Here is a 15,749-nt window from a genome sequence, read left to right on the forward strand (position 1 = left end):
AACTAATAACATTTTGAAATACAGAAGGTTAGTTCTTTAGATGTGTGTAAGTCAAAATTTTAATAACAATAATTTGTAAATTAAGGAGCTATTAAAATAGCACAATATATATTAGCTTTATGAAAATATTCACATTATTGAACACATTTTTTGATTTATATTTGCTATTATAACATGAAAATTATATAAAATTATATATAACAAACAAGCTAAGTAATTAAATGTCTATGACTAGATTAGTGACATACAACATCCTCTGCACTTTACCTAGCTATTTACCATGACGTTCAGGAGACTCATACTAAAACGTACGTGGTTTCTCTGTTTTTATGTTCTCTGCATTCAATAAGCATAGTATGAAGGACTATGGTGTCTATCACAAGTAGATAAAGGCACAGCTAATCCACAAAGGATAGCAGTTTTCAGTAGAGCATCAGAAATTGCTTGCTTGTCTTCTAGGACAAAATTGTACTTTTGATAGCTGTATTCTGGTGATGACATGAGAGGAGATTATATATATATATATATATATATATATACATATATACACACACACACACACACACACACACACACACACGAGATAAGGCGTAGCTGGATTAACCCACTTAAATGCACATGGCTCACAGAGAATATCTACCTCACTGTATTTTCTGCTTATTTTAACATTAGAGCACTTAACTCGGAATGCCGAAATACAGTCACTGCCCACCATCTGTAACCCCAGTTACCTATACATTATTATTATTATTATTATTATTATTATATAATGTTACATGAAGTAATCAAGTAGTAGTGATATAGTGTCCCCGATCATTGTATATAGTATCTTTGATAAATAATGGATAGACAGTGAGGCAGTTAACTGCTCTTCTCCCTCTAGCACTGGGCTGAGCCAAAAACAACCCAAAACAAATGCAAACATGCATGGGAAGTACCCTTTCCCAGAGTTTCCATGGTAGGGGCTTTCCTGGGGTTTACATGTCCTTAAACTAGTTTAATTACTGCCCCGCAGCAGTCAACTCTAAGGCTTAGAGGCGATAACACTGTGTTTCTCTTCTTTTCTCCTTTCAGTTTGGTTGGGCGTCAGATTTTTATGTTCAACCTGACCATCATAACATGAGTAGCAGTGATATTGTTCTACTCTAGCTGGGCTTTATTTTCAACGCTTCCTTCAAGCTAATTAAAAAGAGACCATCTTTACAGCATCTCTTAGTAGAAGTTCCCCAGGGCTCAGTGGTTACCCCTGCTTTATTTATGCTACTGCTGGTAATTACTCATAAACAAGAAGTGTTAATCTTAAACATCATTTGTATTGCTGGATATATCAAAGACAGTAAACATGTCATTTTGTTTAGTTTTTAGTTAATAGTAACATTTTCACTGATTGGGGCCTTACTGAACAATTAACCAGAGCTTCTGTATGTTCTTAAGGTTGTTGATCTGTTAGTCTCCTGTGCATCTAAACATATGTTGAATTTTGAGTAAAATAAATTCCCTCATTATGTAATGTAGCAGTGCATACAAACAGCGCCATTAGGTTTACTGTAAATCATTGTTAGACCGTGTTAATCCTTATAAATTTGTTCATATGTCGCTGCTCATCAAAATGACTAATGGAACACTGTGTCCCTAAAAGGACACCCAAAGGAAAATGCTGAAATGAATGACTGCTTGATGAGTGTGAGGACTATGACTATAGGGAACCTGTGCTGATGCATTTCAGATATTCACATACACTTTCTATATACCTTAAATTGCTCAATCTGACTGCTGATGTCAAGACCTTTACCTAATATTTGTTATACTAATCCAGTTCATCACGTTGGAATTATTTTTCTTCATCACCAAGCTGAATCCATATTTTTATTGCTTCAACTTTCTGTTGGACCCATTTCTGTGAAAATTAAGAAATTCAAAAATAAATTTGCTGCTGTTTTCCATGTCTTGTATCACATATGCTTGTTACTCTGACTTGAGACACTCATAATTACCATGTAGGGTTTTCAAAGCATCCTTTGCTGACTATTCTGTAGCTTACATTGAGGAGTTATTTCAGAATTACTAGCAATGCCAAACAAGCATCACTATTGGCCTATGCTTAGTAGTTAAGGGAAAAAGTATTTGGTGAAATTAAATGTTGTTCACTGAGTTGCTATGTCCATTTATATTACCAGTGCTAATAGAAGCAAATTTATGTTTTGTAGCCAAAAACAGGGATTTTAATACTGGTCATGGATGTCAGTCTGCCATATGGAGATTGATTTACCTACAAAAAAACTTCAGACAAGGCTAATGATAACCAGCAGCTGTTTACCTTCTGGCAACACCTGTCTTACCTCATTAGGCTGGTCTAATTAAACAAGAGCCAATCACATAGGTCAAGAATGCCTGGAATTCGGTGTGCAGCAGGTTGCTTCCGGTCTTTTATTCCACACAGTGAAACTGACTTCTGAGATTTTAAGAGTGGGTGCAGTGGGTACTGAAATACTGACAATACTGACATAGAGTGATTACCGCCATGGGTCTGTTACCTATACCCTCTGGCTTGGGAAGTCTGAGCCTTAATTGAAGTGCTGTTGAAGTGTATCACCACATGTCATTAATGTAGAAACATGCAATTACACCTCCCCACCCCAAACCACTCTGCAAAAAGCTGGACTATGGATTGGTCTGCATGGACCAAGGCCACTACAGAGGACAAATGAACAAATAAGGGATAACCCTGTTGTATTTAGAAATATTCTCTAATGCAAGGTCAACAGGTGGATTGTAGCAACAGATGACAATACTCTTCTATTTATATCATTATGGCAGTGGAAGGGGGAATATGCTGTCATGCTGTACTGCAGCGTAGATGTTCTGCTCTGTAAACTAATATCTCATGAGGAGCAAGACCATCCATCCCACTGGTCTGTTTGCTGGCACAAGAGGACATGAACGCCCTTGTTTTCACATTGCCACTACTGTGTCCCAGATCCAATGAGCAGCTGTGTGTGTGTGTGGTTCAGGTATACATTACATTGTGGGGACCAAATGTCCCCATAATGTGATAAAACCTCTTATTTTGACATTGTCCGGACCATTTTTTCAGTCCCCCCAAGGGAAAATTACATTTTATCAAAATCTTTAACTGCAACCAAAAAACTAAGTATGCCAAAAGACTTGTATTTTGTTTGGTTACTTATGGTTAAGGTTATGGCTGGGTAGGAGTTAAGATTGTCAATGTTAGGATTAAGGTTTTGCCCACAGAAATGAATGGACGGCCCCTACTAAGATACAAGTACAGGTCTGTGTGTGCGTGCATGCAGGCATGTTTAAATACCATATATCAGATAGAGAGGCTCCAATCTTGTTTACTGATAATTTGCCAATCCTTTATCAGTATCATTACATTGAACTGCAAGTAGATTAAACGGACATTACATTATTAGTTCAAATGATGTGTAATAGGACCTATGTCCATTAGGTAAAGATTCACCTGTAAGAGGAAATCTGGTTGTTAATCATATAGAGTGACAGGTTGGCTTGGGTGGTATGACAGTACTACTAGGGCTGGGTATTGGCACAGATGCCCCAGGTCCATTCGATTCCAATTCACAAGATAGTGATTCAATTCAATCCAATTTGATTCAATTCCAATTTAATATTAAACCAATAGGATTGAGATATGAAATACTATGTAGTAGCTTTATATTTTTGGAGAGAAGTTTATAAAGCTCTAAATGGAATACAAATTTACAAATGCAGAGTCACTGAAAACAAATTGTGAAAACCACTAAAGAAAGGCATGTATACCATTTTTTTTTTATTTGAAGAACATATAGGTATACTTCCTTAAAAACAAATCCAACCTGTCTCTTTCAAAGCATGAAAAAATTACTTCTGACTGAAGAGAATAACTAAAAATAAAAGGGCCAAGTCTAAAACTCACATGCCATGTTTCAGAAGGACTTTAACTTAAAGTGTGTGTCAAAACATAAATTAGAATCTTTTTATTTGAGGAACCTACAGGTATTTAGGACTGGGAATCTATTCACAATTCGATTAGATTTCAATTCAAGTGCCCGATTGCTTTCCATTTTTACTCCATTCAATCTACATTTAAGGCACATTCACTAATGTGTGATCAAACCAGATCTGTTGTAAAACTGACAATAGGCGCAGCACTGTAGTGTCAACATTACAAAGCAATGTAATTGCTTAAGTTACCATTACATGGTGAAAATAAGATAACGAGGAACAATATACAATAAGCATGAAATGTATTTGTGTACTTACCCATGAATACACCAAAATATTTCATCTACACTTTTTCCTCTTTTCCTCACTTTTATGCCTTGAATACAAAGAAATATTTTGCCCACACTTTTCCCTCTGCAAGTTTTGTACCCAGCCAGAAATAAATTATACTTACAGACTTTATCGATTTCATTTGTTTCCGTGTTTTCCGCAAAAAACAGATAATTAACAACATTCTCATAACTGACAGCAGGTCACATCCAATAATATCCGTTTTCTCTTTACATTGTTTGCTTTTATTTCATTTTATTTATTTTAGGGCTGTCACTAACAACTATTATTCTATATTAATCTACCATTAATCAACCATTAATCTATCAACTATTTTATCGTTGGCCAATTAATATAAACGATTCGATTCAGTTTTAGTTCATGACAACACTGGTCCCTACAAATCCAAAGAGCACGAATGCACACATTGGCACCATCAGTCAATGTAGATTAAGACCAGATTTTAGTCTGTTTTCACAAACTCTTATTAAGTGGATTATTCTAATGTAGTAGGCAGACAACCTTATGGCTTTATTAATGAGTGTATTTAGCAGCTACAATGACAAAATATATTGAAAAGCTCTCCGTACTAATGGTAATATAATAAACATGAATAGACAACAGGGTAATTCTGCCTATTCTGGCCGTCTAGAATAGCACTTGTGTGTTTTCTCTTCTTGCTCATGCATAGCGCTAGTGCTGCCGTGGTATGCCATCACACTTAAAATCATTTGTTATAATGAATTGAAGTGTTTTAGAAATAATGGTCATTTTATTAAAATAATTTTAAAAACTAGCAGTGTTGACGTCATCGACCAAGTCAACTAATCACGGCTGCCCAAGTTTATTTTGCTTTTTATATTATGTTATTTGGAGCCTAAGAATAACATGCATGCGCAAGTTAGTGCCACAAAAACAAAATGCGACACGAATGCACTGTAAACTGGAGCATGCACTGTATGCATGAAACCTAGTGCCTCTGCAGCCACAGATCAGGCAGTGACAGTGGTGTCAATAAAGAAAGGGTGATATTTTTAAATCTTCAACAAGGAGTTGTCTCCTCGTTTCCATAGAGATCAGCTTCCCCATTGATGAGCCCCTTTAGGATCTCTCTGATTCCAGAGTTTACAGTAGCCTACATGTTTTAGGTTTGCTTTTTTTTTTTTTTATACCGTCATATATCGTATGTCAGGGTTAATGTCTAGAAGGTATGACAGTTCATAAAAATAGATACCGCCCAAGCCTAGTGACATGTAAGGTGGCATGCCTGTGTTTGAACATTAATGTAATAACAGGTATATACACATACTGTATTTAGGGTTTTATATGTGTGAGGCTTTCACACGTGAATTGTTCATCTGGTCTCTCACACTGTAAACCTTATGTGTCTGTGAATGGGTTTGTTTCTGTGTACGCAGGTCTCCCCTTGTGAGAAGTGCCGCTGTGAGCCCAGTGGAGAGGTGTTATGTACTGTATCAGCCTGTCCTCAGACAGAATGTGTGGACCCGGAATATGAACCCGATCAGTGCTGCCCCATTTGCAAGAGTGGTGAGTTCCTCTTTAAATACAAGATGGATTCTGGGTATATGCCGTTGAATGTGATGGGTACGAATTTGTCAGTGGCTGCATTATCAGGATGCAGTGATGTATGGGGGACATGTATTCTACTTACTGCTGACTTTGAATGACATTAACAGTCATTGACGGTGCCTCAGCATAATGCTACATATCTGGATCCATCCAGGAAGAATGAAGTGTTAGTTGAAACAGCAATACACTGCCAGCTAAGCACTCAGGTATATTGGGAAGCAAGAGGATAATGTGTGGGCTCCGTAGAGCCATGCCTGGAGTTTCTCGCACCTTTACAAACAAGCACACAGCATTTTAACCTGACTGAAACAACATGCCAGTCTAATAGTCTAATACAGTGTTTCTCAACAAATAAGTTGGTCACAGGATAATTTTTGTTAAATGTAGTCACCCCCTCACACACACACACACACACACACACATTTTCCATAAAATTTCACTACCCATACAGAACTCAAAAGATATAGACAAGGTAAATATTTGAGTACGGTTTTTAAATTCCATGAAATAAAAGTAAAAATCCAATTATTGGCATAACTTAAGTGGCAATCTCGCTTCACAATATTGCGAATTTATTCATTTTATATCAAAATCTTTACTTTATTCTTCTATTTACTACATATCTCAACTTCAAACTAATCAGTAGTTTTAAATAAAACATTCATTTCAAGTAGTAATACATTGAAACCCAAATTATACTTTTAAAAAAGCTGTTCTGAGTTAAAGGGGTTAAAGGGTTCATTGACAACCCGTGTCACCGAGTGCTTTTTAATTAGTAACACCTTTGCAATAACATAAAATGCCAAACATTTGTGTTTGATATCCATTGGCAGCCTATGACTACAATTGCGATTAATAGCAAAAGGGCAAGAACATAACTGAGAGAGTCAGTCAGATTACGACACTTAATAAAAAGAAAAATTCTGTGCAGAAGATATGTGCAGTTATGTTAAACATTTCTCGCCAGTAGACTTTTGTTATGAGACCAATAAATTTGCAACATTGTTGCAGAATTAAGCAAGTGTCCCAAGAGTTTTTATGAGCATTGTATGTTAGTTACAGGTACATGAGAAAGAGTAGTTTCAGAAGAAGACAAAAAAACTAAAAAGTAATTTTTAGAGTAATTAGAACAAGTAGAGTATAAAAGGAATACAATATTACTTGAAGAAAATTCTTCCTAATGTCCTCAAACTGATCTTAGCAGTTTGAGTTGGAATGTAGGCATGTCAAATACTATGACAAATAAGCCAAAGGATACACTCACCATTGCTGTTTTGTCTTTTTGCTAGGGGTGTAATGCTGTACAAAATTCACAGCTCAGTACAAACCTTGGTTTAGTCTTCATGGTTCAGTGAAATTTTGGTACACCAGGGACAGGAAATTCCTTTTAAAATTATATATAATTAAAATCGCAAACACAAACAATTAATTTAGCAATTAAAAAAATAGGTGTTATCCAAAGGCAATGCTTCTGTTGACATGTCTGAATAACAATATCTGAGATGCCTACTTGTATATTGTAAAAATAAATACAGAAAATTTTAAAAATCAAAAATATAACATCATAACTAAATCTAGACTAAATCCCATGTTCTCTAATGCCAAGTGTGGTTGCATATCTCTAATGACAAACCTTAGAACTGGTGATGTACCAAAATGACTTTTTTGCCAACTTAAACCTTTAATAATTACTTATTCCTTTATGAACCAATTTATTCATATTAATATATTCAGTAAATTTCTTTTAAGGTTATCAGTTAAAACATTGAGAAAAGTAGATTAGTGAATCTAACAGTCTAGACCAAATAAGGTTCAATGTATCTAACAGAGTGGCTTCTGAAATCAGAAAGATGACAAGTTTTTATAAAATACAAACATAATATGAGTTCATAATATGAGATAAATAGACATAATCTATATACGCAGACTTGACTTTGAAATAATTATAACAATTTTAGGTAATTTCAGTATAATTGTATGGACTGCATCCCGTACTGAATTAGGGGCACTTCACATTCATCAAAGTTTATGCTTTTTATCAACTGTATATTACTAATTAACCCAAGTAAAAGACTTAATTTAAAAATGTTGTGTCTATTTGAAATGAATTGTAAAATGTCCTCAAATATTACACAAAACCAACTGCAATAAAACACAAACCAAAGCAAGTAAAGGTAACATTTTACTTCATGGGTACAAACAGTCTTAGTTGTATACTGATCTCATGTTAATTCATCATTAATTAATCATTATGCACATTTTCTCTCAAGCAATTGTTATATTTGTTACTATATTTTCTATATAGGTTACTATCTGTAAACCTTTCTAAACTACTGAAGGAACTTCTGAAGGAACAAGTCCTGAATAACACAAGTTAAATACTGATCTCACATTTGTTCATCATCTATGACTCTGACATCTATGAACTACTGAAGGAACTACTAAAGAACTGCTGAAGGAACAAATACTGATTTCATGTTTGTTCATGATTAATGAATTGTGATCTCAAGTAGCAACTGTATTTGTTCATGATTTTTACTTCAGTAGTAACTACGTTTTTGTGCCCCGTCAGGTAAAGTGTGCTAATAATAGGCTAATACACACAGCTGCTGCTCGCAGTCCATACGTGTCTTTGGTAGCTTTTTTGAGCAAGACCCACACATATACCAACTGCATATTATACAGGTACCTTTAGTTTTATTTTGAGTACATTTGTCAACCTGGCATTTAGGTCTAGTTGTTTTTCCTGGTGGCAGAAGAGGAATACAAAATGAAAGTAAACGTATAATATAAATACCGTTTTATTATTTTTTTTTACAGCTTTTTTGGGAGTGACGGCACTTGTCCCTTTGTTTTCTCGATGGATGGGCATTACTTTAGTGAAAACAAAAGATGTCATGCTGAAGTACATTGCAGCTGGCAGTCAGAACAACGTTGAAAAAATGCTAGAGGTTCTAGTGTCCCAATTTTGGTCAGCAATTTCAGCCTTCAAAAAGCGTTTCAGCCGAAACCAAAAATTATTGACTGCCAAAATTTTTATGCATCACTACCTATAACCATAATTATTTTTTTAACCCAGCCAAAGTGCTATAGGGAGACTACGCAGTTTCGGCCTTTCTCCAGTCACACACACACTTGGATTATGTCATTTCAAATGAGTTAGCATGTTGGATGTGTTTCTAGCTGACAGACAGTTTTGATCTTATCAATTGAATTTAGGTTCTGCCAGTGTCAATAAATATATTCATTAGCTTCATTGTGCGTACCAAACTGAAAATGATGTTCCAAACAGTACACAACACATACGTGTACCGTTACAGCCCTGCTTACTGCAGCAACTGCAAAGATGGTAGAAAAAGAAGCTGTTCGTATGTTAATCCCATAACAGTCCTGCCCTTGATGGGCCCACTTCCCCCTGAATGCAGACATCTGGCTGTTTTGTGTGCAGAAAACAAGATTGTAGCTCCGGGACAGGATACATTACATGGGCCTTAAAGGGGCTTCACTCCAGATTATCTGAACCCTGTCTTAATTTTCCCATGTCACTGTGATGCGCCTTGGTTAACCATTTAAAAAAACTAAGATTACAACAGATCAGTCTGGCATAGCCAGCTATCCCCTGCCCAGGTTTTACGCTCCTGCTCACAGCAAGGCAGGGCTAAAGTGAAAAGCAGAGCCATACAAAAACGTCACAATCACAGATGTGCTGAGAGATGGTCATAGACAAAGAAAGTAATGAGAAAAGGAGGGTGTGTAAAGGCTGCAGGCTGAAACCAAGATGAAACTATGAAATGCAGTTCCTGGATTAACAGAGCACCCATGATGTGAATTACTTTTTTAAATATGCTTAATTGGATAAATCTGTATGTGTAAAGAATTTGAATTCTACTAAACAAAAAAAACTGTTAGTTTTAGTATCTATAGCAGTGAGCTGCACATGGATGATATCCATCACCAATCCCGTCTGTCCTGGAAACATCTAAACTGTCCCTACCCAATCCCTGCATGCATGAAAACCAACGTTACCACCATCCCTGCAGGAATACCATAAAGATTATCTCCATTCCTATTGATACCAAGGGAATTATTTTATTTTTTTCCCCCCATTGCCATAGATTATTGCGGACAACCACGCCATTATTGCACGGATGTCGAAACCTGTTTGACGTTGTGGGGGCGTTTTTCAGGTCCCCACAATGATCTGTGGGTGCAATCAAAAAACTAAGTATGAAAAATCACGTATTTTATTTGGTTACTTGTGGGTAAGGTTAGGGCTGGACCGTAGGGGTTAAGGTCGTCATGTTGGGATTTGAGTTTTCCCCATAGAAATTAATGGAGAGAGATATAATTACACAGCAGTGTGTGTGTGGGTACAGCAGGGTCAGGGTACTCAAACTTCTCATTTACAGAGTGGAGCACAAGCACTGATAAAGTATGTAAGAGCATTTCCATCACACTCCATCGACACTGTTAATTACACCACTAAAATTAGCACTGTATTAACTTTCAAAAAATTAATGGGCTTCCGTAGTTCCTTTGTTCAGTGTGAATTCCATTCAGTAGAAATATAGCTGATGTAATTTAGAATATTAACATAATTTCCATCTGATTCATCAAAGTATGTGTGTACCCTGTGCAATGGTCTGTCAAAGATTCCAATTTTGCATGAGATTGGTTCCCTATAATAGCTATGTTACATGTATCAGCTTTTAAGTTATTAAAGCTTGTATATCAAAGCAACAATGTGACCAGGTCCTGAAAGCTGCTTTTTTTTTACCACAGAGAAGCTCCCATTATCAGCATAGCATAATCTTTGCAACACTTCGAAAAGTAGCCTTCTCCGTATGGGAGAGACCTGATAAACAGCCTAGGCGACAGTCAAATTATTCAACAGGGTGGAGGAGAGACCTGATAAACAAACAAACAAACAAACTGGACAGAGTATTTTCACTTGAAATTGCATACAAGATGTAACAACCAGTAAATGTGTATTTATGCCTATAGCTATGTAAGACGCACCTCCTTTCCCATAGTTAGCATAGACATGTTAATAATGGTACTATGGTGAATATCAATCTGTAAATAACACTCAATGAAGGTGAGTTTCTGACTTTTTTACATACATCTTTAACATGATAAGATGCTAAACAACTTTTTGGTTTTGGTAGAGTATTATGTATGTTAAACAACTGTGTGTCTGTTTCTCAATGAATTACGTATGCTGTCAATATAGTAAATTATCCTTCATCCTGTTTCCAGAATAGTGCAGGATGTTTTAATCAAAATGTTAATTACAATGATGGAACATCTACAGTATCTTCCAAGTACACCCCGGATGGCTTGCCAGTCACTTCACAAGGCATGCAATATTCATTCACTATGCCAGTCCAATTTAGAGAGACTAATTCACCTATGTCTTCAGTCTGCAGGAGGAAACACAAATAAGACAGGAATAACATGCAAACTCCACACACACACACACACACACACACACACACACACACACACACACACACACACACACACACACACACAGAGCATGGGTAGGATTCCAACCACCATCTCTGTGAAGGTGTGGTAACCACAGTACCCACTGAACCAGCCATGATTATAATTTTTCTGAGATGGTTGAGAGATGTTGGAACTAAACCCTCTCTACAGAGGCTGTCAGTGAACAAACCATTAATTACATTAATTATTTCAGCCTATTGAACAAGTACAGCTAGATTGCAACCATGTGAGTCAATTGCTTATGAATTAGTATTCTGTACATAGAAGAGGCTGTACTCTCTGCATTGGTTAATTTTGCGTATCAGTATATTTTCCAGACACTGTCATTTTACAGTTTGATTCAAAGTACATGACTGATGCACAAGAACACAGCACCTCGTTAATTTATCATCACAGGATCTTCAGTACAGAAAATGTTAAATTACTTTTTTTGTCTCCGACAAAATCTATCCCCAAATGAATAAGCAACAGAAGTTTAAAAAAAAATATTGGCTCTCATTACATAATAGCTAAAGTAATTCCGGATTCAAAAAAGCAGACGGCTTCAGATGTCCGACTGTATTCCACATTTTTTACTTTATGAACTACAACACATGTCAACAGCATGTCTCAAATTAAGGTGAGTTTCTGAATAATTGAACAGTGTCACAAAAGTAGTCATGCTTTTGAAAGAGAAAAATTGAGAAACCCATTATGGAGATTTCCAGAATTTCCCCTTAAAATCAATAAAGTTCATTTTTTCATGCCTTAAATCATTTGTGTGCAAGTGACTACAATATGAAGTTCCCTCAGATATCAGTCCCCAACATGCTGCGAATAGGAAAGGGTCCTGTGTCGCAACAGATTAGAGAGGACTCCTGTGTCGCAACAGATTAGAGAGGACTCCTGTGTCGCAATAGATTAGAGAGGACTCCTGTGTCGCAATAGATTAGAAGCCATTTTTGTGACAGAGTTTCAAAAATACTGCAGTCATGGCAGACAAGAAGTGGTACTGCTACCGCATTATCGTGCTAATATAGACATATCATGGCCTATTTAGATACATCCAGACCCTTTGTAAACAGTTCAGGTACGATTATTCAATACTGATAGACTCTATACTGAAGTGCATAGACATAGTCATCTGCCTTTGTGATTTACACAAAATAGAACATTTAAGATTAGCTTATACATTGCTTTTTAATTACAGCCCCTGAGTTAGTGGTAGCCTAATGATAAAGGAATTGTGCTTATGATCAGAAGGTTGCTGGTTTGAATACATGACAAACCAGGTACCACTGAGGTACTCTGAGTAAGGTACTGTCCCCAAGTGCTGCTCCCTGGGTGCTGAATAATAGCTGCCACCTGCTGTGTCACATATGGGTTAAATGCAGAGGATGCATTTTGTTGTGGTGTGTCAACAACGGTAATTAATTACTTTCACTCACTCACATAATCACAAAAATGACACCAAAGCACTGTGTGAAAGTAAGATGTTCTGGTCATACAGCCTGTCCTCATCTTTCCAGGGCCAAACTGCTTTGCAGACACAGCAGTGATCCCAGCAGGCCGGGAGGTGAAGATGAATGAGTGCACAATCTGCTACTGCACCTATGAGGAAGGAACCTGGCGCATAGAGCGTCAAGCCACCTGCAGCAAGAATGACTGTCGGCGCAGATAGAGGCGGGCCAAACAGATCACATGACATGGTACAGCCTTCATCCAGCCAACCAGAGGGATGTTGCCGTGCCACATAACATTATGATTCTCCAGCTACTCATGTATCCTGCAGACAGAAACTTTCTATGACTTTTGTACTTCATGTGAAAAGGATATTTATCTATTTTCATGTACAGTTCATGTATGAATTGTTAGAAAATTTGATGTAGAGTCAAAAGATATTTTTATAGGACTGTATTTTAATATACTGTGAATTAGGAGACAAAGCACTAATACATTGGATGGGAAGATAGACAGGATGTTACGGGAATGTTACAGGAACATAAACAGTGCCAAGAAAACCATTAGACAAACTGAATACAACTCATTATCCCGGCTCTTGTGGGTATGGATGGTCTGTGAAATTATAGGAAATAATGATTGTCCGCAAATGTTTGTATTTGTTCTCTGTTGCTTGAAAATAGGTTTTTAATTGCATTTTTGTTTACAATATGATGCTGTATATTGTCAACATTTTGGACAAAACTTAAATAAAGCAAACTGCATATTGCGCTACAGGAGGTTATGTGTGTTGTGGGACATGGTGCTGTCAAAATTGATAATGGAAGTGAAAATGGCCAAGGCATGCAGAATAAAAGAGCTTCCAGAAACTCCAGTTTGCAATGGAGCAGTCCCAGAACAGATTGACTGCATGTCATTTAGGCAGTCCTATTTTCTTCCAGGTGATATCTATACCAAGAAACACTAAAAGAAATGCAGAGAGAGACCATTTGTGCAGCTTCATGCTGCAAGCTGATCTTGGTTTTTTAGACCACATTCCTTTGAACATTTTACAAGGACAGAGAGCTGCTAGTCCTTGGGAGAGAGAACATGTACTCAACAGTATCTAGCAAGAGCTAACACATACTCAGCATACACTAACAGTGACTAGCGGGAGCTAACACATACTCAGTATACACTAACAGTGACTAGCGGGAGCTAACACATACTCAGTATACACCAACAGTGACTAGCGGGAGCTAACACATACTCAGCATACACTAACAGTGACTAGCGGGAGCTAACACATACTCAGTATACACTAACAGTGACTAGCGGGAGCCAACACATACTCAGTATACACTAACAGTGATAGGGGCTGTATATTTATTTTAAACATGAAACCCTGACAGGACCATGGTGGGCAGGGTTTCGGTATAGGGTGTCACATTTATGAGCCTGTGTGGGTATTTGATATGAGAACCCTTTATTGCTGTTGCAATACACCATGTCACTAGTCACAAGTACCAGCGAAAAAACTGGCCATCAACCCGACCATACATATACACAAACATCACAGTAGGGGGTAGACAGGTCGAGAGGCAGGGGCAAACAGAGAGAAGAAAAGAAACAGAATAACATGAGGAGAGAGGAGGATAATAAAAAAAAAACAGCCCCCAGTAGGAACTGAAAAAAACACCTCAGCAACATAAGCACATGGTCACTACACCTTGCAACATAAAATGACACGACTTGCAACAGGTGAGGGAAATGGGGAGGTGGAGGTAGTCCAGCATAGACAAACAGCCATCCGGTCCTGCAGCCATGGGGGGCGCTGGTCACAGACCCGCCTGTTCACGCTGGGGGAATGAAGCGGCGAAGGCGTGGGATGGGGGGAGGGTGTGGTGAGTCCTTGGGATTGGGGAAGAGGAATGCAAGAGAGTCTCACTGCCTTGTTCTTCTGGGAGAGTTGTTATTTCATGGCAATATCCCTGTAACACCCTCAATGGCATTTATGAAGTACAATCTTTGTCTGCCATTATAATGGTGCCATCATTTCCCTGTGAGATGGACGAATATGTAAACACCAAACCCATACCCCCCCCACCCCCGGCCCAATATCAGAGGGAGGTAATCTGATAAAGACAGAAAATGTCACCTCGGATTATCTGGGTGGAGAGACTGCATTGGTGTTTAGTTAAAATCCCTCATGCCAGATAGGGTGGGGAGTGTGAGACAGACAAACCTGGGTACTGTGTGTGCCTGTGGGTCGCATGGACACACAAATGTACAAAATGTACATGTTAGTATACGACAGACAGATGAGTGTGGAAATTGTGTATCTATGACATCAACTGTACAGAGAGTATGTGTCTGAGGCTAGCTCTGGCCAAGGTTTAGTACAGACTTGATGTAGCTATGTGTATATGAATTCATTTGCACTTCTGGAATACATACATTTGTCAAAATTATTTAGGCAGTCTATATATGTAAGATTAGAAATGGTAAAGAGCTTGAACAGACAATCGCTTGCGAGTTTCTCCTGGAGCCCATCATCCCTGAGCCCTGGTGGCAGGGATACAGGCAAGTCACATGACTACCCCAAGCCTAGAGCAGAGAGGGTTAGGGTTGTCAAGCCTTATTCTGTGGATATGCTACACATGCTAACTACATACTTCAAAAGTCCGCTTAACTGCCATTATATGTTTAATTTGTTATGTTTATACTTTTTCTTCATGCTCTAAAAATATTTGTACCTAAGGAACAAATTTGCTTTAATATTTAGATTTTTGCATCATCTTTTGTAATTCTTCACTTTCCAATTGCTTGATTATTATATTCACAAAATATGTATCTGAATTTATGTTTTCTATAACGTCTTGTTGAATTCACTGGCCAATAGAGTTCTAAATGGCGGTCAAAATGGAGCAAGCGTT

The 15,749-nt window shown here is 37.5% G+C and overlaps 1 protein-coding gene across 1 annotated transcript in view; it reads left to right on the top strand.

Annotated features, from left to right (window-relative positions):
• LOC125727120 (brorin-like) overlaps positions 1 to 13,613 on the top strand; it is a 29,739-nt gene extending 16,126 nt beyond the window's left edge. Inside the window, exons 3-4 of the mRNA XM_049003829.1 lie at positions 5,712 to 5,841; positions 12,903 to 13,613. Of these exons, the coding sequence (XP_048859786.1) occupies positions 5,712 to 5,841; positions 12,903 to 13,054 (282 nt within the window). The 3' untranslated portion in view covers positions 13,055 to 13,613. The remainder of the gene's footprint in view (positions 1 to 5,711; positions 5,842 to 12,902) is intronic.
• The last annotated feature ends 2,136 nt before the right edge of the window (positions 13,614 to 15,749 follow it).

The sequence above is a fragment of the Brienomyrus brachyistius genome, unplaced genomic scaffold (genome assembly GCF_023856365.1).
Source record: "Brienomyrus brachyistius isolate T26 unplaced genomic scaffold, BBRACH_0.4 scaffold86, whole genome shotgun sequence".
In the NCBI taxonomy this organism is placed as follows: domain Eukaryota; kingdom Metazoa; phylum Chordata; class Actinopteri; order Osteoglossiformes; family Mormyridae; genus Brienomyrus; species Brienomyrus brachyistius.